This window comes from Oryzias melastigma, linkage group LG22, assembly GCF_002922805.2.
Source record: "Oryzias melastigma strain HK-1 linkage group LG22, ASM292280v2, whole genome shotgun sequence".
Taxonomy (NCBI): Eukaryota; Metazoa; Chordata; class Actinopteri; order Beloniformes; family Adrianichthyidae; genus Oryzias; species Oryzias melastigma.
Genome location: NC_050533.1, coordinates 10,152,567 through 10,179,701, shown reverse-complemented (window position 1 = coordinate 10,179,701; position 27,135 = coordinate 10,152,567). Strand labels below are relative to the sequence as shown.

Below are 27,135 nucleotides of genomic sequence, written 5' to 3'. Positions count from 1 at the left end.
AAAAAAAAAAAAAAAAAAAAAACCAGAATCTGGTCCCAGAGAAAAAATATGGGGCTCAAAAATTAATAACCAGAAACCCCCGTTTTAAGCTTTCGACTTTTTTTCCCTTTGGCAAAGTGTAACCAATTACGTGATCAGCTGATTCAAAGAGAGAAAGTTGCACTTCGCCCGCTTATTTTCCAGAGATAAACGGATGTAGTTCTACAAATTGAACACTTGTTAATATTGACTTGAAAGAAATAAAGCGATTAACGTTCTCTGTCCCATTTGAAGCTCATATAGCACATTAAACTGTTAGACAGTTACAATTTATTCATGTTTAAAAGCTTAAAATCTGACAGTTCTGAAAAGTTTTTAAAATATTATTTTTGAGAGGGTTTCCTAAAGTTTAGGAAATTTCCGCTTACACAACCGGCTAAAGTTGTGAAATTTCCGCTTCCAGCTAGAGATCGTTTCTGTCGCCATTTAAATGTGACCAGAGGCCCTTCAAAATTATTAATTTAAGAAAAAAAATTTTAGTCACTAAGATATATATTTTTTTACATAAAATTATTTTATTATTAAAAAACTATTTTGATAAAATTGTTTTATTAGACATGAAATGAGACTTCTTTTCCACACTTTTTGCAGTGTGAGCCTTTAAAAGTATGTTCAACTTGACATTATGTTCATGTTTTATACCTTCAGATTCATTTATCTTGCAGAAATGCCTCGTTTTTTAATCGCGCGTCCCTTAGAGCTCATCCTTTGGGGTCTGGAGGGGGCAGGTGACCCCTGTGCCCTTGATGCCGCAGTAGCCTTTGGGCACCTTCTTCAGGTACTGTTGGTGGTAGTCCTCGGCGTAGTAAAAGTGCTGACCTTCCAGGATCTCGGTGGTGATTGAGCCGTGGCCTTTCTTATTCAGCTCCTGAGCACAGAACAGAAAGAAGCACTTAAAACTACACAGGACGCTTAAAGATAAATAAAAAAAAAATCAGATTTTCTTCAAATCTCATTATTTTAAGAAAAAATTTCAAGTCACTAAGACGGTTTTTTAAACTAAAATTATTTTGTTATTGAAAAACTTTATTGATAAGATTATTTTTCCTGTAAGACAGAAATTAAACAACAATTCTTGAAACAAAAATCATTTTACTTTCTTAAGACTCAAATTATTCAGCTGCTGAGGAACAGTATTCAGTAATTTCTCCATTACTTCTCCAAACCTCCTTCAAATCTAATAAAACTCGTTTGTTTTACTTTTTAGCACATCAGTTGTGAACTTCCAAAATCAAACACAGAAAGGAGTTTCTGCTCCTTAACTAGTCAGCGGGGTGATTGAGTGACACAAGAAACGAGCTTCTTTTTATAGAGCGGTGCACCTCTGCGGCTCTCTGTGGGACAAAGCATCAAAGACGGCTCCGTCTCTTTGAGAACTCCTTATGACATTTTCACACTTCTCCTTTTCTAAACACCGCGAGAGAAGGCTTCAAACGAGCCGAAGCAACACACACTCCTTCAAGCAGGCGCACTTTACACCTCTGACAGATATATCCCATGTCTGCCTGCTGTGCTGAGTGGTTTCCTCTCATCTAATAATACAAGCGCTCAGTACTTTCTAGATCAGTGCTCCTGGAGCCGAAAAGAAAGAAAAAATGTTGGGTGCATGCTGCGACTGGGTGCAACAAGTGGCTTACATGTAGCCGTCTTCAGCGATCTTCTGAACGGCCTGCAGGAGTTCGCTTGGCGGGAGCTCGTGAACACACGAGAGGGAGGGGGTGTGTGCTCGCTCTGGGCTCAAGCTGCTTCTGGATGTGTCCGCTCCCCAAGAATGAATTTTAGTGATAATTATTAAAAAGGTTATTTGTAAAATAGGGGGAAATTGTCTGAAATTGAGGATAGAAACTTTAACCCTTTAACACCAGAGCTCCAGTGTTTATGTTCTTTGATTTCCTGCAACTTAATTCCAGTAGATTTTGAAAATCTACTGGAATTAAGTTGATCGTATTAACGGTTGAAAAGTTACAGTATGTTAAAGATTTTGTGTTTAAGCATCACCAACGACGCCTTAGATATTAAAGGGCTAAAGACACTTGAATCCAGATTAGAAAGAACTGCTTAACGTAGAAGTTTTTAAAAGATTAGTGCATATGGAAGTTTTACAGTTCCATCAGACTCTAAATTTTTTTAACCTCTGATTTGTTTGTCTGAATTTTTTTTTACCCCTGAAATTTTATTCTGAATTTTTTTAACCTCTGATTTTTTTTCTGAGTTTTTTTAACCCCTGAATTTTTATCCTAAAGCACTGACATTTTTAAGATAGAAAATATTTTTGGGAGCATAAAATGTTTCTTTTTAAAAAGCAAGGGTTGAAAAAAAAATCCAGGATTAAAATTCAGGGGTTAAAACAATTGGGGGAAAAAAATCAGAGAAAAATTCAGGGGTTAAAAAAAATTCAGAGTCTGGTGGAACTAAAACCATAAGTGCAGGGTTTTCTGAAATTATCTTTTTATTTTGTATTTTAATATGTTTTGCAAATACTCTTTTAGCCATGTACTGTCAGTAATTAATTTGAAAGTAGGGTGAATACAGAGGTTTTACCTTAAAAAATGCAAAAAATGCTGAGATAATGCCTACAAAAATGTTTGGTTTTATTTCTTGTATATGTATTCAATCATTTAACAAATGCCTTTTTACAAAGGGACTAAAAAAAAAGGAAAAAATCATAGGAACACCACAAAAGCAGCCACATATATAAATAACTCAAAATTTCTAACAATTTGACACATTTTCTATAAATAGCAACAAATCTGCCAATAGAATAAGAAAAATTGTCCTATCAAATATTTTATTTTAAGAAAAAAAATCATGTTTTTAAACTAAGATTAGTTTTGGAAAAACTTTCTTGATAAGATTATTTTTATTGCAATATAAAAAATAATACTTTTTTTCTTGAAATAAGAGTATTTCTGTGGAATGTCCTTCATCATTTTGTGAATGTTGATTTAAACCTTTAAATATTAATTGCTTGAGATGTGGAAGTAGTTAAAAGTTTAGTCCTGTGTAGACTGTATTCTTTATTTCATCTCAGATGCATCAAGCTGCATGCTGATGTGTGGGATTGCAAATCTTTAGGGTTTGAATGTTTCCCTCAATCATGCATGCACAGTTCAATACTCTGGAAGAAATACACATTAGGTTAAAGGATAAAAAAAAAAAAAAACATGCAAAAATTGAATCTTAAGAAAGTAAAAGTAAAAATAATCTGTTTCAAGAAAAACTGTCTTATTTCTTGTCTCTCAAGAAAAATATTCTTAGTAAGAAAGATATTAAATAGCAAAATAACATCAGTTTTAGAAAATAGGCCTTATATTTTCTTAAATAATTGTTGGTTAGAAAATTTCTTTACTCCACTGGCACATTTGTGGCTTATTTAAGGACATTTTTTTGAATTATTAAAGATTTTGACTTTGTAGTAGACCTATTTTTGAAGTGAATGTGGTGACATTTTAACAGGACACTATCTTAAAACATAAAGAGGACAAAAATCTATATTTTTGCAAACTTTTTACCTATCACTGACTCAAAGAAGAAAAGGATTTTCAAAATTGAAGCAGAGAATGAATCAAAACTCCAGAAAACATGCAAAACGTATTATAAGCAATGATTTTTAATCCTGGATTCTATTAAATTAAAGTTTTTCTGCCTATAACAGAAAAAGTTTGTGCCTCTTCAAACCAAATTAAAATTAATTAAATTACTTTTACATTTTTCTTTTTAAAATTTAAGGGGAGAAAAAGGCTTCATGGGGTGCAGTGGTTAGCACTATCACCTGACAGCGAGAAGTCCCTGGTTTGAATCCCATTTCAGACCTTTCTGTGTGGAGTTTGCATGTTTTTCCATTACACAAAAGTTTAAAAATATACATCACAGGTTAACTGGTGTCTCTAAATTGACCCTCGGAGTGAGATGTACCCCGCTCTCGCCCAACAGTAGCTGGGTTGGCTCCAGGGACCCCGAAAGGGATGCAGTGGGCTCTAAAAATGCTGTAAAAGTCAGAGCATGTAGTGAGTGCGTTCCTCCACGTGGTGGCAGTGTGGCACCAGCTGAGTTTGCATGAGCAGGAGTTGATGCAGTAGTCAGTAAATCAAAGCAGCAGGCCCCACATAGAGGCTGAGGCAGCAGCTGACCTCTAACTCCTCAGCGGCTGTGCTTCAATGTAAAGGCTACAGTCTCCCTGCAGGAAGGAACCGAGTACAAGAACCTGACGACACTCAGACGCAGCAGCCTCCGAGAAGAACACATACTTAAGCATTCAAATGCAAACCATTTACAGACTGCCAAAGACGAAAAAATACAATTATTTTTTTTTCTTCCCTGCCTGCAACCCACCAGCTCAGTGGTGAGCCAGCCAACACAAGCACGGAGCTTTGTACATCATGGCCTAATTAATCAGTCATCACCAACAAACCACAGCAGCGGAGAGCCCTCCAGGGCACGGGACGCGGGGAGTGAAGAGAGCACAACGTCCAAGGAAAGGTCTGCCGTTGCGAGTAAACACACACCTCCGCCCTGACACCCCCACACCGATCCCTCGCTCCTCATCCAGCCCTCTATGGCAGTCACAACACGGCAGCCATTTTAGATCTATAAATCAGAATGCACGCCGTTATGCCACTGTGTATAACCTTATTTGGCTTCGCTCGCTCTCTCGCTGCAGCAGCGCACGAGCGAAGGGAAGAATATGGATGGGGAAGATATATATTTTCATGTTAATGTCACTGATGAGACAAATGTTGGAGCATTTTTAAGAACGAATGAGGAAGAAATATTACAAAGGAATAAACTAAACTGTTTCATTTCGGCTGTAACAGAATTTAGGACTTGTGTCCTAATTTTCGCCACATGGCTCATCCCCGCTGCCACTCAGGACTTCTGAAATGTTAATTTACATCTGAAGCAGTATGACGAGTTCTCCTATTCGAGCAAAATATGTCTGAAAGTGTGTGTCCAGCGCCGAGCTCACTCAGCCCAATCAGCCCTTCCCTTCTTCACGCCTGTCGGAAAGACTCCCATGTCAAAGACATGGCTGAATGCGTGCATCTCTCTCCTGCTCCTCCTCCTCCTTCCATTCCCTGATGCTGATTCTCCTGCCTTTTTCTCTCCCATGTGAGCATAGGCCACCGCTTCCTGATACCCGAGTCTTCCTTGTTTGCCAGCCAAGCGAGAGAGTCTCTTTGCACCATTGCCAGAGAGGCGACCCCAGGACACAAATAAGACGTGACACCCCGAGAGGGGCAGGGGCGGAGGAGGAAGACGGCGCACTCTCTCCTCCTCACTTCCTTAACCCACAGCCGTGTCGCCTTCCCTCAGAGGGCCTTCGGCTGCGAAGGGTTGGGGAATAGACGTGCTCTGACACAGAGTTTGTAACACCCGATGACTCATGGCCAAGACATTTGAAAAAGAACGTGACCTCAATTTGGCGGTTTATGTAATTACACCCAAGTTCATAATTGTTTTTTTTTTTTTTGGTTCTTATCTCTATCTTGATCTCGTATAATCTTTATAGGCATTCTGTAATTAACTACATTAAGGCCATGTCGTTTTGCAGAACAATTTTAGTGTTTATGGCTAAAAGAGGGCGCACTGGGATCCTCACTGAAGCATAACTGCGACGCCTCGATGCAAAACTCAGCCAGACTTAAAGCAGCATGCAGTAATTTCATAGCTGATTCCACTTTCTAAAGCAACACCACTGCAGTGTTTCACATCATCATTAGTGATGACTTACTGCATGAGCAGCCTTTAATGTTGTCTCACTTGTAATTAAGATTTTAGATACTTTGCATTATACTACGTTCTGCAATATCGCATTAAGCTGCTTGGATGTATATAATAAAAAAGTGAAATCTCTGCTTTTTAGATCATCTTACATGGTTTTATTGGTGTATAGTCATTTTTAGGCAAAAACAGATATGAGAGCTTTACTTGAGCAAAATGACATACTTTTAAGGTAAAATTCACTGCATTAGCAGCCAACTTTACCTGTAAAAGAATAATAAACAAAACTCTCCTGAGGTGGAACTAAAGGAGACACAAATATAAAGCAATCTATAGAGATGTGGCATTTTAGGCCGCCTGTGTAGCAAATGATTATTTTATTATTTGCGGTTTGAACTTTTGATCCAAGTGCTGAACTACAAAGCGGAAAATGCTGTCAAGCATTTAAGTTTTTTCATATTCAGCAGCATTAAAATATATATATATATATATATAAAAACTAATAATTACCTCTAAGCTAATATATATATACATATATAGTGTGTATATAAGTATATATAGCGTGTGTGTGTGTGTGTATATATATAGACGATCAGAAAGCATTTTGGGTTGTCTTACTTTTTTTGTCTTACTTTTTTTTTTTGGTCAACAACCTTTTTTAATTCTATTTTCTAAACTAATAATAATATTTCAACATAAAAGTCAAATAGTAGGACATAAATTATTATTGCAAACAGCATTTTTCGGTTGTTTTTTGTGTATTTAAGAGCTCACCTGAACTCTGCGAGTTCACAAAAAGCTCTTCAACATCTTAAAAATGTAAATACACTTTAAAGTAGAGCGAACATCAAAGCTGCTCCGTGGAGAAACGCTGGTAACAGAGAGGCTGCCGCAGCGCCTGAAAACACATGAAATAGTCTGATGTGATGCTGGTGGACTGGTCTGCAGCGCTGGCGTGCCCTCCGTGACCTCAGAGTGGAAGCGATGGAAAGAGGACAGTACAGAAAGCGCGCAGGGATGAGGAAATGTAGAAAAGGGATTAGTTTGTGCATGATGGTATTAAAAAAAGATGAAAAAAGGAATGTTGCCTACATGAACTTTCATTTGGAGCATCAGTGAGTCTGTACAAAGAACAAAAAATGTAGAATAAAATGACACTTTTTTTTCTGTCCTGTACCGCTCATCTGTCTTTCCCTCCCTCTGCGCGGGTCAGGCATCCATTTTAGCTGGGCTCTAATCTTCAGTGAGCCCTCCTACATTTTGTGAGCGGGGAAGCCAACACTCCTACATTTCGAGAGAAAAGACGATGCACATACTTTCGTCTCGGAGCGAGGAGATGCGCGCTCCAACATTTTCTGCTTCTGTTTTTGTTTGTTTGTTTCCAGGTCAGACGACAAGTATCTCAGCGTGCAAAAAAATGCAGATCAAACCTGAAATTTTGGAAAGAAAACTTTCATCTTGATTTAGCGAAATTAAAAATTTTCGATATTTTCAAAAAGATAAAAGCAAATTATTCCGCCGCTATTCATTAATTCATTGCACGGCAACAACTTTTTCATTATCGGAAGAAAACCTGGCGAGTTTGAGCCGCTAGAAAAGGAAGATCTGACTTTTTGAAGACTTTCCAAAACAAGAAAATGTGACCAGAAGTCTGATTATGAAACCTGGAGATGTTGTGGTCTGTTTTAACAACCCCCTCCAGCTTCTCCTCGCCACTTTTAACCCCAAATGCTGCTTCTTTTTTTCCCCTCCTCTCAACCCATCATCCAAACCTCTGTGCACCCCGCCTCTTCATCCCCTTTTCAAGCTCATTAAGTTAGGATGCTTTATCAGAGGGCACACTCTCCCCTCCAAGGCCCTACGCTCATGCACGTGCGCGCACAGACGCACACGCACGACATTACAGCTGGCCTGATAAAACCCATTGTTCATACATGCGTGCACGCACACATATGCAGAACCTCATGTTCATACATTTTTCCCTGCAAACCCCTAACCCGTCTCTAAGCCACCCCCACCCCCCACTCTCCTCCTAATCAACTCTTCCCATCCCTTCTCTCTCAACCCCCCCACTCAGCTCCAGGGAGACACTTTTCAGCGAAGAGGGAGGGATGGAGAGAAGGGGAGGAAGAGACAGAAAGAGAGATGCACTCCTCCTCCCTGCTCTGCTGCCACAGCGGCTTGGCTACAGAACCCTTTGATGTTCTGCAAATTTCAAATTTCATTATAAAGAACCCCCTTCTCCTCGCCGCTTTCCCTCTCTCTACCCCCCCTCCACCTCCCTCCCCGCTCCTCGCGCTTAAACAAGCTTTTCTGCCTCACCCTCACCAAACCTCCCCCTCACTGTTGAAGTTAAGAAACTGAAAGCCCTGCAGAAGAGACTCTTCATATGGGTTAATTATTCATTGGGCTGTGCCAGATGTATGTCTGTGTGACTGTATGAACGTATAAGTGCGCCTGAGTCACAGGCAGCGGGGTGGAATCTGGATTTTTCGCGATGTCTGTCTTATTTGCGGTTGTCTCCGATCGCCTCCACCTACCCCCCCATCAGTGTCCCTCCGTAAAAACACGTGTTCACTTCTCCCAGAGTGTGTTGGCCTTTTCGTTAAAAAGAAAGAAAAAAAAACGCTGACAGAAAACACGGCCTCTGGTGATGCCACTTTCCCACCGGGCCGCTCTCTGGTTTTAGCATCCTTTACAACATGGCGACCATTTCAAGGCAGGTGTCTGCCATTTTGGTTCAGAGAGTGTCAGCGGCTTCGAGAAGATGGGTGTCCCAGTGGCAGTCGGAGGAATCCGTGGCGCTTCTAAAGTGGTTGACAGATCAGTGGTGTCAGCAGCGTTGGTTTGGAGAGGGAAGGAAGGAGGGCTGCTTTCTTTTCGTCTCTGAGAGTGTGTTTTGTGAGAGTCTTGCCGTGATTCAGCCTTTCCCCAACATGAAAGTGACTAAAAGATAAGGCTCAGCCTTTTCCTGCGAAAAGATGAACCCAGTGAACCCTGGGCTGTTTCTGCTAGTTTTCTTCACGTCATAGCGAACCACAGCAGGTGTAGACAGTGTACAGCTGTATTTGTATTTAAGAAAACAAAGATTTAAAACATTTGCACTCACCTTTTTCTAAATACTTTTAAATAATGCATCACTTTTTTTTGCTACTCTGTTGTGACATGAGAAGATTTTTTTGTCAAAATACCTGACGAGTTCTGAGAAAGCTGCAAGTTGCACTTTTCAGGCATCCTATAGGTAAACCTTTGAAATACATCATAGCAGAAACTACACAGCAAAATAAAAATGAAGCTTCTTTGTAGGGATTTTAGGGTGTATTCAAACTGGACACATTTGGTTCACTTAAAGTGAACCAGAGTTCGTTTCTCACAATAATCCGGAACAAATTTTCAGTCTGAATACATCCAAACGGACCCCAGTCTGGGATCAAGAACCACTCTCTGACCCGTCTTTTGAAGTGGTCTCAGTTTCCGCTGTCTGACTAGGCTCTGTACTCGGAGCAAAACAACTGGACCAAACCAACGTATAGTAGCTGCTCACTACAGGATGTAAACACAGTAGTGGTACAACAATGAGACACTGCAGCAACCCATTGAAATTTAGTTAGATTAATGCAGGCTCGTTAAAAGAACTTTATGGTGATACAAATTGCTTCTCACACAGTTTTTCTAACAATCTTAATGTCAAAAACACTCAACAGTGTCTTCATAGCCAATGTCTTCTCAATAACCACCTTGCAGCATGCCTCTGTAGTAGCAAAATTAAGTGTTGTACTTGACCTTGACACAGACGTTCAAAACTGGACAGCAAAAATATAAAGTTTGAATCAATTAACTATCCCGACAAGGATTACAAAGCGCAGGATTTCCATTATCCTTTTGCTTGTTGCCCCGCCCTCATAAATCCTGGCCAATGACTGAAGAGATCTTTAGTCACACGATTTTGTTTAGATGCTTTGGTTCAAAACAGAAATGTCCAGTGACAGCAGTCTGAACAGTCTGAATACAGACCAAACGCAAGGTTCACGACCCGATCTACACCAAATTAAGCTGACTTGGTACAGACCAACAGACTTTTCCAGTCTGAATGAGCCCTTAGAGTACCTAGTAAGGGAACTAAAGCTGCTAACGGTCTTAATATCAGAGCGACTTAAGGTCGTTTTAAAAGCTTTAAACAGGATTTATTCACATAGATGCATGCAGCAGATTTAAACATTTTTATTAAAAAAAATCCAATCTGCTTTTGACTCAATGGTTTAATTCCAAAAAAAGATTTAGTTTAATTTAATTTCAATCTCAAATGTTTAATTTATGGGGATTCTTGGGATAAACACTTTGCAAAAGCATTTATTAGTTATTTAAAAAAACAAAACAAACAAACAAAAAAAACATTAGGAGGATTTTATCCATGTGCAGGTCAGTTTTACAGATAAACGGGTCACATTTTTGTTTTGAAAGTTCCAAACTTCTGTTGTCTCCACTGACTGTGTGTGAGAAAAGGACAGAGTGAGTGTACCGTCACCCATAAGAAGTGGCTTACAACGAAATTAACTCAATTCAGTCACCATTTTTGGGCAATATGGATGTTGCCACGTTGGAACCAGACAACATCAGTAATCAGTGATTAGGCCACAAACCGAAAGTAGGCTCGGGAGAATCTGTCAATCAAACGTTTTGAATATAAAAAACACCTACTTTTATTATCTGATTTGCCCATTTATAACTTGAACGAAGGGACATGTTAAAAAAAATGTAACAGTGGTTATTTGTACAAATTTAATGATTGAGTTTAATGACTGAATTTTTCAATAGAAGTCTATTTAATTTTGGCCTCTTGAACGCAACTTTTTCCATTAAAGGATTGTAGCTTTTTAAAACACAGTGAAGTCTACAAACTCGGACAGAGCGTGTTTAGATGTGAGCATGTGTGGGGTCACGGTCCGTTGACAGCAGAAAGGCAGGGTCACCTTCAGTTGACAGGATGTTAGTGATGCCCTTTTTAATCCAAATGTTTTTCTACCCCCACCCTCATCACCTCTCTGGTCCCAGCTGCCACACCTCCTACACCTCTGACCCCAGCCCAAGGCCAAGGTTGGGAGGTTGTTGCCACGGCAACACAACAACCCCGCGGTTACTGACTGCTGACCCAGGGAGCCTAAAGTAACCATGACCATGGTAATTTGCTCCTTTCTGCCCCCTCACCAGCAAGTGCATGACTAACATTCACAGAGAAGGAAACCAAACTGAACTGAGGCGGGATCAATAGAGGAAAGGAACGATGGACAGATGGACTTAGGGAAACAAAAGGAGGACGCGTGTGCTGAAAAAAGCAAAAGCTTTAAAGATCAGTTAGGATGACCTGTCGACCTTGTTCACCTCCGCATCTTAAGAGGAGGGTTTTTATCAATGCCTGCAGTTTTATTTAAATACTTTTGCTTAACTAGCTAGCATAGGATGTCACAACTGTGCCACTTTACTATCCACAACTTTCAAAGTGTTCTTAAATAAGTACAACTTTGTTCATTAAGATAAATCTTTTAGGAATACATTGAGCTTTTCAAAGATGCACAACTGCAGATGTTTATGTTTTGATGCAGAGTAAATCTCACAGTTTCCTTAAGGTTCATGTGGACACATATGATTGTAATGTATGTGGTAAATGTATTGTAAAGTATTATTAAGGTTAATGTAGGCTGCCCACATATATGACATTATGGTGATGATGTCATACAAAGTGAATTAACTGATCTGCAGAGAAAAGGCGTGTAGCGCTAGTAAGCAACTCTTTAAAACAACTTTTAACCGATACGACACATATTACTAATATGAAGCAATTTTACATCAGTACAAAGCCACTTTTCTCCACGACAGAATAAGCCGATTCACGTTGATTGTGTAGAGCGTTTAAGCTAGTCAAAGACAAGATGGCGGCGGAAAATTGCTGGAAACAGGAATTCCACAAGACTTCAGAATTGTAGCTACTTTCACTAAAACTTTTTCATGTAAATAACGGTTTAGTGTTCAAGATTAGCTTAAAATATGTCAAAAGAGGTTAAATGTTTTTATTAATTTCAAAAAGGATATTAACAAAAGTGTTCATACTTTTAAAACTGTTAAGACTTTTGCATTGGAACTTCAGCTTCAGACAGATGTTTACGCAGTTAACGTTAACCTTTTATGCGATCAACATGAATCAGTTTATTCTGTCGCGGTGAAAAGTGTCTTTGCACCGGAATATGACGCTTTATATTAGTAATGTGTTGCATATAGGTAGAAAAGGCGCTTTAAAGTGTTGCTTACCAGCGCAAAACTGCTTTTCTCTGCAGATCACATCTGCTAATTCACACGGATTGTTTAAGGAGTTATGGTATGTCAAAGTGCATTTTAGGTTTGACGAAAAACGAAAACTCAGATGTTACAGGCTCAAGGCCTAAAAGGCAAAAAAAAGTAACTGTTAGGGTCGCTGGTTATATTAGTCTTTTTCGACCAAAAACAAGAGCATTTTTAGACTAAAATGTGCTATTCGTTGGGGAGATGGGGTGTTGATGTTCCGGTTCTGGACTTCCTTCTTACCAATGATTTTCAGCCGCCATCTTGTCTGCAACCAGGTCCCCCTCCAATTTTTGCCCTCAGACAGCCCTTTGTATAGGCAGTTGTGACTAATACTATACGAGTATATTTTTGTTGAGGTTTGTACCTGTTGGAAGGCCACTTTGCTCTTTAGTGCGATCTCCTGTTGTGCGGCGTTGGATGTGTAAATGGCAGAGCGATACTGGGTACCGTGGTCATTGTGCTGCCTCATACCTGTAAGCAGAAAACAAAGAACTCACAAATAAGAAGATATATAAAAACAGTATCGGTTAAAGTGACATCTGCACTAGAAAAACGTTTTTATCCAGAATCACAGAAGATCTGTGCTTTCATTCAGTTGGCCTGTAGGGTGGAGGTGAGTGCGAACGTGTAGGTGCACTCTGCTCCTGCTGTCTATTTGTCACTGCCAAGACTTTCATCAGCTTCACGCTAGTTTGTCTAGAGGAAGTCTTGGCCTTTTGTACCATGACTAAAAGCTCAAACAGCTTCTTTTGCCTAGATGCTTCAAACCTGAGCAGCTTCAACAGATGCATTAAGGACAGTATCTTTCTTCTTCTTGTGGAAGACTGTCAATCTGTTCTTCCTCTTCACATTTTCTGTCTTCTGTTTTGGGCAGCAGCCAGTGGCGTCATGTGTGTGCTTTCTTTGAAGTTGCAACAACTATGCCTTCCAGCCTGCTGATGGTGCCAGCAGCTTACTTCATTTAAAATAAAGCTGTTCCTTTTTCACCATCATCGAATTGGTCGAATTCTGGCAATTGATCAATATTAGTTAATCACTTAAATGGTCACCATGACAGAGGACATTTTGTTGTTTTCAGATTTATTCCTCTTACCCGTTTCACTATTAATTGATTGTTGTTTTGAGCAAAAATAATTAGTTTTCCAGCAACTTAAAATAAAGTACAAACATTGACAGCTAATCAGCTAAAAAAAACATTGGTGTGTGAACATATTGGCAAACAGTTGCTTGTTTCTGCTTCAAACACTGATAAACACTGGCATTCATTTAGAGCTCTGTTTACACCAGTCCAAAAAAAAAAAAACAGTCAGAACAGGCTAATTTTAGCTTCATTTAGCCATTCATCAGCTCCTGTGGGAGACTTCTTGCTTTTCAGGGACTAAATGCTTTACTATTCACCAGATAGTTGCTCACTCTGTCCTTTTTGTCTGGTGCTTGGCATGTTGCGAGCACATTTCTCCTTCCCAAAGAGCTTACTTTACTGCCATATGCTGAGGCTACAAATGAAGCTGATGAAAGAAGCGATATGAATCCAAACAGCTCGGTTCTGTGCAGCACAGATGATAATTACCTGTTGGTCTGTCACTAACTGTGACATCTTTCACACTGCACACAATGATTGGATCCATTGTTTATGTGAAAATAATGATTAGTGACGCTTTGTGTGATGGGGGCCGTCAGTCTATTTGTCATGCAACATTAGAAGCGGGCTATATCATTTCTATAGAGGTTTTCTCGAATGCTAAATAATGAGTGAGTAATGACAAACTGTAAACCCGGTTTGTGATTTTGCTTCTTTTAGAATAATAAATAAACACACAGGTAAAATATATCTTCATGACAGAAATTGGCCTTACACTGGAAGTCCAAGTACATTAACAACTGTAGGTTATAAGTACATAAATTAGTTATATATATATATATATATATGAAAAAACACAATAAAGCTTTGGGAAATTAATTGAGAATTTAGCATTTTTCAGACACAAATGGGGGCTGCAGAGACTTCAGCTCCTTCAGGACCTTTGAGACCCTAATCCGCCTCTTTTAATGGCCTGGATCCAGACTCTTTTTTTGTCATTGGGAAAGCGATGTGATCCCCTCGGAATATTGAGCATTTTCCATTTATCTTTTTTTTTTGCACTGAAAGTGTGAAGTGCTTCTGCTGAGATGCACCCTTTTCCTGTTACTTCTGGATGAAAGCTTCCAAGATGGAGAAGGGCTAAACGATGACATATATCGGTCACATTTGGGACTAATCTGGGTTTGTCTTGGCACTCAACCCCCAGTTGCAGCAATGAGTGTCCTGTGAATTAAACAAGACCCAAAGCTCCTGGTTTAGCATGTTATAAGCAGCAGAAGTGGCTCAAATGTTATTGTAGACTTTGTTATAGGTGCTCAGTATAGTGTGAGGATCACGTGGGGCTCAAAAGACCAAAAGAAGAGTTACGCCTGGTTCGCACACTGACACATACTTTTCTGCAACGGTCGACAGGCGCTTCTGCTCAGTTGTGGTTATTTAGAGCTTTTTTGTCATCGTCAGACACCCAAACCACACCCCCGACTCTGTAGTTGGCCCACTGTGTTGATTTTTATCTCTACAGTCTGTTTAGATACAAAAATATGATTGCATTTTCAAAAGCAGTATTTTATTTTGGAAAAATTGGTTATATTTTAAAAATTGACCAGATTTTCAGGATTATTGTCATAACTTCCTGCCAGGATTGACGTGGATTGCTTGTGGCTCATGGAAAAAAATAGAACAGACGCTGAAACGATCGCAGCACGGCAGTTGCCAGCCGAGGTGGACTGAGGAACTTTGCATCTGGTGAGAACTGTACTATAGATCACATGTGTCAAAGTCAAGGCCAGAGTGCCAAACGTTCAAGTGAACAAACGGGAGTTTAGTTAAATTCAAATCGGTGTAGAGCCAATCAAACATTGAGACGTCATCACAGCCAATCAAACATCGAGACGTCATCAGTTGTCGCAGGCCCCCGAGCCGTTCTGACACCCCAAGTAGATGTGGTACCTACACCGGCCCTCCAGGTCATTTTATTTAATTGTTATTAATGGCCTGATCCTATCCTGCACTTTTTTTTTTTAATTTGTATAATTTTGACTAAATATATTTTTATGGTGAGTGAAGAAGTTATTTAAGGTTTGAGTTGATTTATTCTGGAATAAGATTCCTGCCTGCACTATATATCGAGTAGAAAAGGAGTGCGGACATAACCTAAACATTTTTTCCATATCTCCCTGCTTGGCGGGCTAAATGTAGGGGTAGGAATATGGTGGTAAATTTACACTAAAGGTCCTCCATGAGCGTATATCAAATTTCACGTGCGCAATGAGCAAACTTAAACCTGCGTGTGATTGGTCTCTTTTCAATTGGCCCCGCCCCATTGCCGTTGCTATGGCAAGACTGGCGCCATAAGTGGATCCGTGTATCATTCGTTTTTTTCAGAGTAAAATAAACTAAAAACAAAATTACTTAATTAAAAATAACTATTGATATAATTATTATTTTCTAAACTATTATAGAGAAACAGATACATTATTTGTGTTCCCATTAAAGAATTAATTTGAAAATGGAACAAACAGACATATAACTTTTAAATTCAATATTTTAAGGTTTCTGACACCAAACTACTTCTGCTCCACCCATAATGAACGTTTAAATTAATTTTCTAAGAGTTTCTCTTTTTGTGTTCTCCCCACCCTGTGGTCAAACACTTTTCTTAGAAAACTAATTTAAACATTCATCATGAGTTTGCTTCATTTTCATTTCTTTAAAAATGTAACATCAAAAATGATTCCTTTTACTACACTAGTTTAGAAATCGATAAATAAATAAAGCAGAGATTTTTTTCCCCACTCTTTTCATTTTTAGTTTTAATTTGAGAAACAAATGATAGTATTTCTGTTTTGTTTTTTTTTCCTTCAGTGGGTATAGAGACTGTCCTGCGGCCGTGGAACGTTCCTTGTGTGCGTGGAGTTTGATATACGCTTGTGGAGGACTTTTGGTGGAAATTTAACGCCATATATGAAGAACTCTTAGTGTTGGGGAAGCAATTCAGTCCAGCCAGTAGGACTATGTTGAGGTTTGGTTCAATAAACACAAACATTCTATATCAATCATTGTTGGTCAATACCAATGACAGACGTGTTTTTCTTTTATTTTTCATCAACTTAGCAAAAGACATAAAAACAGAACCCGACTAACCTTCGAATGTCACGGTGTCTCTGTACCCATAATAAGCTGTGACTACTCCACGCATCAACTTGACGGGCATTTATTTTGAAAATTGCTGTGCAACAGCATGTAAGGTACAACTGCTCAACAACTCTTTTGTTGGCTCTCTATTTACATCCAGGGAGAAAATAATTTCCAGTGACAGTGCAGACAAGACATCTCTCTGACACAGTGATCTGCATATCTTGTTCTCCTTAGATGAAATGTTACCTTACATCATACAGTGCCACAACCTATCTGCGACACTGCCTGTTCAAGCATGACGGCCATAAGTATTCATCTGGCCTTCATTCAAATCAAAGCAGACGCTCTGCAGCACACATCATGGAAATAAAAACGCACAATTACTAATGTTTCTGCTTTAGAGAATTTGTCTCACTGCGAATGTCCTCTGCTGTGTGATGGTGATTAAAATCCACATGGGGAAGAGAGTACTGAACTAAAAGTGTTGTTTATTTACAGCTGAAATGCAGAAAAGCTGCATTAAAGATGTGCCAAAGCTAATTAAAGAAAAGCCACAAACATGTCATCCGTATTTAAGCTTGAATACATCTTTAAAACACAATTTATTTGTCATCATTTCTGTGTTTGGTGCCATCAACTCATCATCAAGCCTTTAAAATAAAAATAAAAAAAATACTCCTGGGAAAAAAACGGACTGCTGCTGAATTATTTTTTCTGAACATCATTTCATCTTTTATAATTTCCCTCCTCAAGCTCCAAGCCATCTGGGAATCCCTAAACTGATGCATTGATGAGTCGTGGAGATGCCTGCAGAGAGGAACCTGCTCAGAGGCTCATACATTTTGCAAATGCAGCAGTTGTTGAAAGGTTGGACAACCAGGGGAGAGGAAAAAAATACAGTGTGAGAATGAGGCTTTTTCCTCACAGACGACATCAGAAAAATCAAGAAGGATTTTCTCCGCTGGGGCCAAACAAGAAATGTTCTTCAAAGTATAAGATTTGGCTTTAGATTTGTACTTTGGGATCAAACGTTTGGGGCTCCCTGGTTAACGCACAGCTAGACGGCCTTGGTTCAAATCCTGGCTGGAACCTCTCTGTGTAGTTTGCATGTTCTCCTCGTGTTTGCATGGATTCCTTACACTGTCCAAAAACATGCTTTAGTGGTTAATTGCTGACTCTAGGTGTGCATGTGTGGGCCTGCAAAGGACAGGCGACCTGTTCAGGATGTACCCCACCTTTGGCCAACAGTGGCTGGGTTGGGTCGATCATTCCCATGACCTCAAAACGAATTCAGTGGGTTCTGAATATGGATGGATCAAATGTTTACATTTCTTCTAGCAGAAACTATGGTTGGTATTAATATTTTGCTGTATTATTTACTCATATTTGACTCTTTGGTTTCCCTTCCAAGTACTAGATGGTACAAATAATTATTTTACTGTAGATGGAACTTAAGTAGCATCCCATCGTTACTTGATGTGTCAACAAAACATGAAATCTATTCCTTCAGCTATTTAGAAAGCACAACCACATATTAATCTGACATTTCAACTGCAAAGTGATTTATATATTTTGGGTAAGAATTAAGGCTAGTATGAAGGAGCAGGGGCTGCACAGTGGCACAGCGGTTAGCGCTCTTTCCTCATAGCAAGACAACCTTGGTTCAAGTCCTGGTTGGGACCAAACTCCTCCTTTCTGTATGGAGTTTGCATGCTCTCCCTGTGCATGTGTGGGTTTTCTGTGGGGACTCCAACTTCTTCCCACCGTCCAAAAACATGCTTCATATGATAACTGGCAACTCTAAATCGGGGTGTCCAAATCCAGGCCTCGAAGGCCGGTGTCCTACATGTTTTCCAACCAACCTGCCATTGAAGCTCCTTCTTGGCTAAACACAGGTCTCCCTTGAAAAAAAAGAGATCTAATCTCAATGGGATTTCCTGGTAAAATAAAGGTTAAATAAAACCAGGTAATCAGCAGCAGATAAGGCGGGATTTCTGGAAAACCAGCAGGAGGCCAGCCCTTGAAGGTCAGGATTTGGACGCCCTTGCTCTAAATTGTCCCTATGTGTGTGATTGGCGACGTGTCCAGGGTGTACCCTTGCCTTCCCCCAACAGTAGCCGGGTTAGGCAGCCCCGTAAGAAATAAAATGGTTGAATGAGAAGTACAAAATGTATCATAGTTGAATGAGAAACTTTAGTTGTATGTTCTTGGGGCTTGAGAATGTTTTTATTAAGTTTATTACAATTAATACACATGTGCCTTCATGTAAAAAGCCAGTTACATTCTGTAAAGAGATTGCACTTCCAGCTAAAGTTTATAGGAAATGGTGATGTATATATACGTTTTGAGGGAAAATATGACTAAAACAGTACTTATTAATAAAATACAAAAACATATATAATTTTTAATAATATTGTGCCCTTTTGTTTAATATTCGGTGCAAAAGCTGCCTAAATAATGCACATTTTCTCTTTTTTGAAATATTTATTCTGTAATAACTCAATTAGAAGATTAAAATCATGTAAAAAATAACTGTATATAAATTTAGATTTTTTTCAAATCCATCTCTTTATCCTTTACACTCCAAGCCTCCTTTCTCCCAACATCTTCACATCCACCTCTAACCTCATCTTCTTTTCTCAGTGCTGGAAGTCGGCCATCTTGCCCTCAGCAGCATTGTTCACTGAAGAGGCTAATGGCTGCCCCTGCATCAAAGACTAGCATGTCACCCTGCCATTGGCTGTCCACCAGAGCCTTCACTCTTATTGGCTTTCTGGCAGATGTTTTAGCTTTGCTGTTGAACCGACCTTCCATCTTGACCCATGGCTTCACCTAAAAATCACCCGGTGACACACAGCTATGTTGGCATTTGCCTGTGTGAGTATTGGGAGGATCATGGGAATATGGGAAAAAACAAAAACTGAAAAACAGAAGCTTCAAGCTTAAAATAAAACAAATTCCACCAAAAATCAAATGTTTTCAAGCTAAATGTCTTAAAAATAAGAATAAACGATTAAATACTAAAGAAAAGGCTAGAGACAAACGTCCTTTAGTATTGAGATTTAACCACCAAGAGAAGAAAAGTCTCCTCAAAATAAAACTGAACCCCATCAAAAAGTCAGCCAACACTAAGAATAAACCATTTCAACCATCCGGGCAACACTCTGAACTACATCAGCAACAAATTCCAACCCCCCTGCCAAAAAAAAAGAAAAACTCTGGATCTTGCCTCCTCGCCTTTGCCGTTTCTTTCTTGCACTCTCAATTTTTAACAGCCCCCTTCGTTATTTTCTCCATCCATCAAAGGCGGCAGTAATTATTAATGAGAGCCTCCCTGTTCTCTCTGCATTATGCATGAGAGCCTTGCCTCTGAAAGCAGAGGGTAATGGGGGTGGACACAGAAGGAGGGGCAAGGGGTCACACATGTGCACACACAAGCACACGCTGCCTTTAAGGGTCAATGACCCGCCCCTAACAAAGCTAAAAATATTAATTATTTGCTCCTTACCAAAAATGCTAAATCTTAATGTAGTCCTTTAAACACAAAGTCAAAGAGAAGGTGGGAGGGGGGTTGCGGGGCTTCGCAACTCTCCAAGGGAGTGGCTGCTGTCTCCGAGAGACGTTCAAGCACAAACCTGCGGACACAAACGCCTACACCTTTATGCTGTGTTCAAACCCGCTGAGGATTCTTCAAACTCTGTTCAATCTTTTTCAGTGTTTCTCCTGCGCAGGAAAATATTTAACCACTCAGCTTCTCCCTGCTGGATGCTGGGTATAAATGCTAGTCAGTTTCCTCCCTGTTTTAGCCGCTCCGTTTATTCTTACTTCTATAATTCACATTTAGTTCAGGTTTCTTTTCTAGTTCTCACAAGAAGGCAAGAGATATGGATGAAGAACTTGATGGATTAGAATCCTGGAGAAATTGAAAATGATGTTTGTCCCATTTGGATTTTCATCTGTGATGCTGCACAAAGCTAATAATTAAAGAACTGCTCTGATGGGGTTTTGGATTTTTTTTTTTGTTCTTATGACCTTTTTTTTTATGATGATGGAGGACATATGCAAAGAAAATAAAGCTCAAAATTGCATTTGTGAGTATTTTTTTATTCCAATCATTGTAAATCAGGAGCAGATGAAAAAATGCAACTTGTAAAAGAGCTTATTTGTGATGTAGAAAATACGCAGGTGGGGCCACATGCTCCCTGCTCCACTCTGCAAGGGGGTGGAGAGGGGGGGTCGGGGTTGCTCTGCGTCAATGGTACCGCCCACAGCTCAAAAATGAATTTGTAATCAACTACTGCCACTCTACAGAACCTATGCTCTAGAAAATTACACTTTTTTTTTTATCTTGGCTAAGAACGACATAATCATAATCAAAAAGCTACTAGAAACACTTTTAAAATAGATCAAAATATTATTAGAGTGGGAGGCTAAAATAAGAAAATAACGAAGGTGTTCTTGGGTGACTTGGATTGCACTGGAATAAGAATTAAAGTTGTTCTTAAAATCAAAAACTGGATGGCAACATACAATTTAAGGGTAACCAAACAGTAAATCAACTTTTAGTGGCTGTTGAACTCTATAAATGTTGATTCAAAAGAGCTTTCTGTTGGTCCTTGCCACATTTTTGTCAATTTAAAATAAACGTGCTTAATTCTTGAAATTACACTCTAAAGCTGTCCGTGTGCTTCTCCCTAGAGGTTGAAACGTGGTATTACAGTTGAATTTTGTGATTGGTCAACTAGTTAAGTCCCTATTTTTTTTTTTAAAGAAATAATAAATCCCAAGTCATTTCAGGAGTTTCACATCATCATCCTCTGCAGCTCCAGTATTAAAGCCCATCTTTGATTCTATTACAGCCGGTCATTATCGCGTTAGCTTCAACATGGCTCCTAGATGTTTTGCTTTCGGTTGTTAAAAATCTACTGGCTTGCACAACTTTACGGTGGACTTGAAGTTAGACAACAAAGGTTTAGAGCAATTGGCACTGAATCCAGTGAACTCCATCCTGGTGATGGGATTTGCAATGAACGTTTCACTCAGGATTGTTTGCTTAATACGTTAGCCTTTGCTAGCTTATGATGCAAGCATCAATTTACCACTGAGACATGAGTCCTCCTCAGTCTGGACCATGAGCGCCTGCCTCGGGAGAAGGTGGGGAGAATCCTCAACCTTTGCAGAAAGTTCTGTGGAGATACTTGCATCACTTTGCTCCACTCATATTGAAGAGTAACTACATTACCTCAAGCTAACCTCACCGTCACTGTCAATCACAGATCCAAACCACACCTTCCCCAGTCAGCCCCCCCCGCCCCCTTTTTTCTTTTTGCATTTTTCAAATGTGTACGGAGTCCGCCTCCAACTGTCCTGTCGTGTTACCCTTTAACCTTTTCAAAAAGTGGTACCAGTCCATGTAGACTCATTTCTATTTTTTATTTGTGTTTATTTTAAAACAATGTTAGAAATTTCTCAAAAATCAAGACCATGTTCATAACAATAAAATATTTTATCATTTATAAATTGAGAAACTTTAACCGTATAATCCGAAACATAATAACAACATACACTGTTGTCATTGAACAAATGGTTTACTTTAGAGGTTTTGCTGAGCGAGATTCATGAAAATTACAGGACACAGAATTCAGCTCAACACCGGCATTTGTTAAAACAAGTAAAAACATTGTCAGTGTTGCTAGAGTAAGCAGCTTTTATTTAGCTGCAAATGTTGTGCTTTCAGGATGACAGTTATGCTAGTGTGTCACTTTCATTTGAAAAGTTTTCACTCCACTTCACAAGTGTACTGACGGATACTCAAACTGACTGTGTGGGTGCCGGTTCAAACAGAGTAGCATGATTTGTTTGTTTTTTAATGAAACTGTAGGGGGAAAAAAAATACTCGAATACCCCAATGTGTTGCATTTACAGACGTCACACATGGGGGAAAAATTCAGAACCGACTCTTGAGCTCGCTGAAAGTGTTTAATAGTAACATCTAGGAGTGTTTGGCCTATCAGAAGTTGCTCCTGGGCGGTGTGTAGCCTGCGGGCCGTCATTTGAATATCCCCGCTGTTACTATTGTTAGATGTTTTCTGCGCGTTTAAAAAGGTTCAGTCCCCTGGGTCCTGGGGGTGAATCTGTTGGACAAACGTGATCTTTTTCCTCTGACAACTACTTATTCATGAACAGCTATTGAAGCCTATATATGTCCAATATACTACTAGTGCAATTAAAGTTAGAAAGTGACAAAATGTTGTTTTTTTTCAGAAAAAAAAAACTAAAATATGCAATAAAAATATTTGGCTGAACATACCAAAAAGACAGAAAGAAATAATGGAAGATATAATTCAGATTCTCTTTTCCCCACTTTGTCTTTCATGCATTTCTTGCTGCATTCTGTTGATTGGAGCCTATCCGAGTTGCGATCAGGTCATCAGTCCATCATATGGCCTCACAGACACAACACTCCTTCCACACTCACACACACCCCAACATTCAATACAGATTCAGCCTATCATGAAGGTTTATGGGCAGTGTTAACCCTCCTAACTCCATCTTCTCGCACTTAAATGTAACAAACATATATATCAGGTCTGGAAAGAGCTTTAACACCTGCCCTTTGCCCAAGCCAAAATCAATAAGCGATTATTTGGTGTTGATGGAGTTGTAATTTTTAACCGTATTATAAATAAAGTGCACAAAAAGGAGCAGCGACTGATAACTGCAGCATTCCCTGTGCGCATGTGATAGTACTCAGGCTTGTTCTGTGCCCCGCGGTCCCGTTACGACTGTGTGCGTGCCAGCAGAACTCTCTCCTCCTCTCCTCTCTCAGCTGCTATTTTTGCCCTCTTCTTATGTAAGCTGCTCCTGACGCGCTGGAGACAGAGGCAGAGTACGGAGTTGGGATGGTGAGAGCATCCCCAGCGGACACGGGCGTACACTCGCCTGCACACGCATGTACTGTGTACATATGCATGGGTATACAAAGCGAAACAGAAAGAGACGCTCCGCTGCCTCTCAGATAGTGACACAACACAAGCAGAAGCAATCTAAGATCAGAAGTGTCTGCACCCCAGCAGATGTACTGTGACTCCTGTTTGTTTATGATGCATCATGGAGATTGCTACAATTACTGTTATCCATCTTCCAGTTGTCGTTACACATCTGTAGTTTTACATCAGTTTTACAGATGATTGTTCAAACCTGGCCTAAAAATTAGATATTTTTTGTCATATTACTTATATTTTTACAAATGCAGTTTCTTAGAAAGATCATAAACTCCAACCTTTAACTGTTTTTGGTTCTAACAAGATAAAGTATGGTGGCCCTGAAGTACAAATCACACCAACAAATCACTCAACACGAGGGCTGTAAAAGATATCATAGGTATTGAAAAATCAATTAAGCAACTGCAGTATCGTTTGAAAACCATAGATATGAACAAGATTATGTTGGTTAAAAGGTGTAAAATCGATCAAGAAGTAAATAATCAATTTCTGACAAACTGCAGTTTCTCTTTCTGTTTTTTTTGACTGTCTTTTTATGTGCATGCGATGCAAACAGAAAGATGTCCAAACATAAGTTTGCTTCTTCCAAGTCAATAACTAAATATATTTCTCTGTCAAATGTTGTGCATTTGTATGTATAGCTTTAAATGCCACATGAATAAGAAATATCTAAATATTAGCATTTTTGGTAAAAGTTTTGGACTGTATCGTATCGCCAAAAAGTTAGTTGAATCCTTTGTGTATCGAGATGCATTAAAGTGTGACACGGAAAAGATCAGGAAAGATCCACACTCTTACTCAACACGAAAACATTTTAGAAATCAAAGCAAAATTTTTGAAACCAAAACACAATTCCAAAAAAATTAGTAGGTACTTGGGGACATCGCGGACTTAATGATGATGTTTGATTTTTGAGTTTTTTCAAATCCGTCTTCAATGTCAGCATGCTAATAAAAGTTTAATAGTTAGTAGGGAGCATATCCAGTATGGCGTCATGTCAAATAGCTTTTAGTTGAAATGATGGACAGACATCCTCATTCAATCAGCTATGTCCCATAGTACCTACCTTCTTTTTTATTTAGTTTCATTTTTTGGAATTGTATTTTGATTTCTAAAATGTAATGTTTTTTATTATTTATCTTTTTTTAATTGTTGTTGTGATCTTTAATATATATTTGTTGCACTTCAGGCTTGCCGTAAGAAGGGTACACTGGTGTTTTGCAAATAAAATAAAAAATAGTGCATATTATGATGAATTACAATCAGCATGCAATTTGCACATCAGTTTTCAGCTACAATATTATTAGCCTAATAATAAATTAAATGCATTTTTTTACAATTGAAATGTTTACTGCAGGGGTGGGAAATCTATGGCCCAGGGGGGCAATATGCAATCTGTTAAACTATTTTATTTGGACCACCAAACTGGAATAAATTACATTGATAATCCTTAATAATATATATATATATATTTTATTTTATTTTTTACTTTAAATGATTTTAATGTCTCCCCACAGATGATGCACTACAAATATATTGAATGTTATCTAGGTGCATAAAGCTTTTCTGCACTCACATGATGGTGGAGGTTTAGTTGTTTTTCTGATGTTCATGTGTGTTTTCTGAGTTAAACAGTCATTTTTCCAACATCACATGAATGCAGCATTCCTCTAAGCGGCATTTTTCCCAGTAGGACATCAACCCGTTGGTGAAATTGGCTCAAAAATGAAATTTTAAAATAAAAACTCCAAAATGTTCCGTTTTAAAATGTAAATTTTAAATCAAAATTAAAGCATGGATGAACCTCCAAATCATCCACCTCTGGTCCAACTCATCTGTCAAATTGTAGAACCCTTTGTGACCCTTGAGTCAAAAAGTTTGCCCACCCCTGGTTTATTGCTTGAATTCAAACATTACCGCATTTGTTTATTTTTAAAAAATGACTTTTTCAGCGAAAATGAAAGCTTCATTGCAAATTCAACCTAACTGACAAGATTTGCACATCAGTTTTTATTATACATTCATTTATTTATCAAGATTTGCCCCAGTTCATCTACTTTTTAAACTATGTTTGTATTTGTGACACTATCAGTTTAAAGTTCTACAGAAATCAAGATGATGAGAGCTCAAAGTGAAATTATGGATTCATCACTTTTCCATTTGATTTTCTAGGTTGAAACCATCTTACTTTTTTTTTCTAATATTCTGGTTCCAAAAAAAAAAGATCCAGGAAATCATCATGCTCCACTTTTAAATCTCCACACTGTTTCCCCCGGTCCATAAAAATTCATTTTTTTTCTTAGATGTAGTTTCATGAAAAATATTGAAACTTATTGGCACTTTTGCTCTTTTTTTAATGCCAACACCTCTGAAAATATTAAACCAGTAAAGATACAAAACTCCTGCACAACCACACAGACGTTTGGAGACCAACCCCCATGCTGCACACACGCAGCGTGCTGCAATCTCCATAAATTAAGGCCGCCAGCATGTTGAGGGTGTAATAACTGACACCTGGTAATGAGCACGCCATCATCAGCCAATCACATTAGCGGTATGGGGCTGGATTAGATGAGGCCACAGGTCAGGGGTCAAGGTATCCTCCCAGGTGGGGGTTGTTTTAGATGGCAGGGGCACCCCTAACACTGAGGGATGGGGTGACGCAGGGGAACACTGGGGTACCCCAACAGGGAATTGGCGTGTGTCGCAGCCAGCTGGGGTTAAGATATTATATAAAAGGAATATTCATGCTCATTTCGACTGTCGGAGAGTAACTGCCGCCAGATGGAAGACAGATGATTGATGTCCATTTGGTGATCTGACGGTAGAAACCAGTGATAAAAATGTTTCCTCGTCTTTGCTCTAAACTGCAGAAATGAAGCTGTAAATGGTCGTTTTTGGAAGTAAAAGTGACACATTTCATATCTCAGCAGGGACACTCACCTACACAGGTGAGATGCGATCAAAAGCTGTGTTCCAATTTTGTTGGCCGCTCATCCCACACCCTAAATACTGCACGGCCCCGAGAAGCATAGAGAGGATGAAGGGAGCGAGGAAGAAGGGAAGGAAAAGAGGTGACGAGGAGGAAACAATGAGGAGAGGTGCTTGATTGTGGGGAGGGGAGGTTGGCAGAGGAGACGAGAGAGCAGGAAAGATGGTGGGGGGAGTAACAGGAGGGAAAAGTGACTAAGAGATAAAAGAAGAGTGAGTGTGTTAGTGTGATGAGCGGATGGCCTCAGGGAGCGGTCGACTCAGAGCGCTGCTCTGCGGATGTGCTGACGGGCTTCCCCCCCTTACTCCGTTCACTACAAAGAAGACGAATATGTGTGTGTGTGTTAGGTTGTGTATGTGTGTGCTGCAGGTGAAGTCCATGAGGCTGAGAGAGAATGTGGAAACACAGAGGGAGCAAAGAACTGAAAAGAAGAAGAGCAAAAAGAAAAAGACAAAATTCCAGAGACATGGCGAGAAAAGTGAGTGGGTTTGAATAATGGAGACAAATGGAGGAAGAAATTGACAGGCCGGCAGAATGAGGGAGTGATGAGCTCCATCTTCCACCGAGAGCGAGGAGGAGAGAGAATCCATGGTGGGAAACGGGGCCTACAGGCCCTCATAACAAGGCAATATTTCTCGCTGTGGAACAGTCTGCGCCTTTTGCTTGTGGATCACATTTGAAAGAACATTTTAATGGGTACTTTTGTGTCTAACTGTGTATTGTGTAAAAAAAAGGGTACATTTCTGAACACATTGATCCTCTGTCAATAAAGCACACATTTATTTATTGTTTTTGGCATTAGAAGTTCAAAATCACCCATGAAG

The 27,135-nt window shown here is 39.3% G+C and overlaps 1 protein-coding gene and 1 long non-coding RNA gene across 4 annotated transcripts in view; one reads left to right on the top strand and one right to left on the bottom strand.

The window, feature by feature from the left end:
- si:ch1073-358c10.1 (mitochondrial peptide methionine sulfoxide reductase) overlaps positions 1 to 27,135 on the bottom strand; it is a 47,591-nt gene that overhangs the window by 1,178 nt on the left and 19,278 nt on the right. For 2 of the 3 annotated variants that reach the window (XM_024268514.2, XM_024268527.2), the window contains exons 5-6: positions 12,461 to 12,567; positions 570 to 907 (exon numbers count right to left, since the gene is read on the bottom strand). In XM_024268514.2, the coding sequence (XP_024124282.2) occupies positions 734 to 907; positions 12,461 to 12,567 (281 nt within the window). In that variant the 3' untranslated portion in view covers positions 570 to 733. Of the gene's footprint in view, positions 1 to 569; positions 908 to 12,460; positions 12,568 to 27,135 lie in introns of those variants that run through there. The other variant, XR_002918858.2, reaches the window with a different exon arrangement.
- LOC112144190 overlaps positions 1 to 27,135 on the top strand; it is a 64,493-nt gene that overhangs the window by 31,495 nt on the left and 5,863 nt on the right. The gene's annotated exons all lie outside the window — the stretch shown is intronic.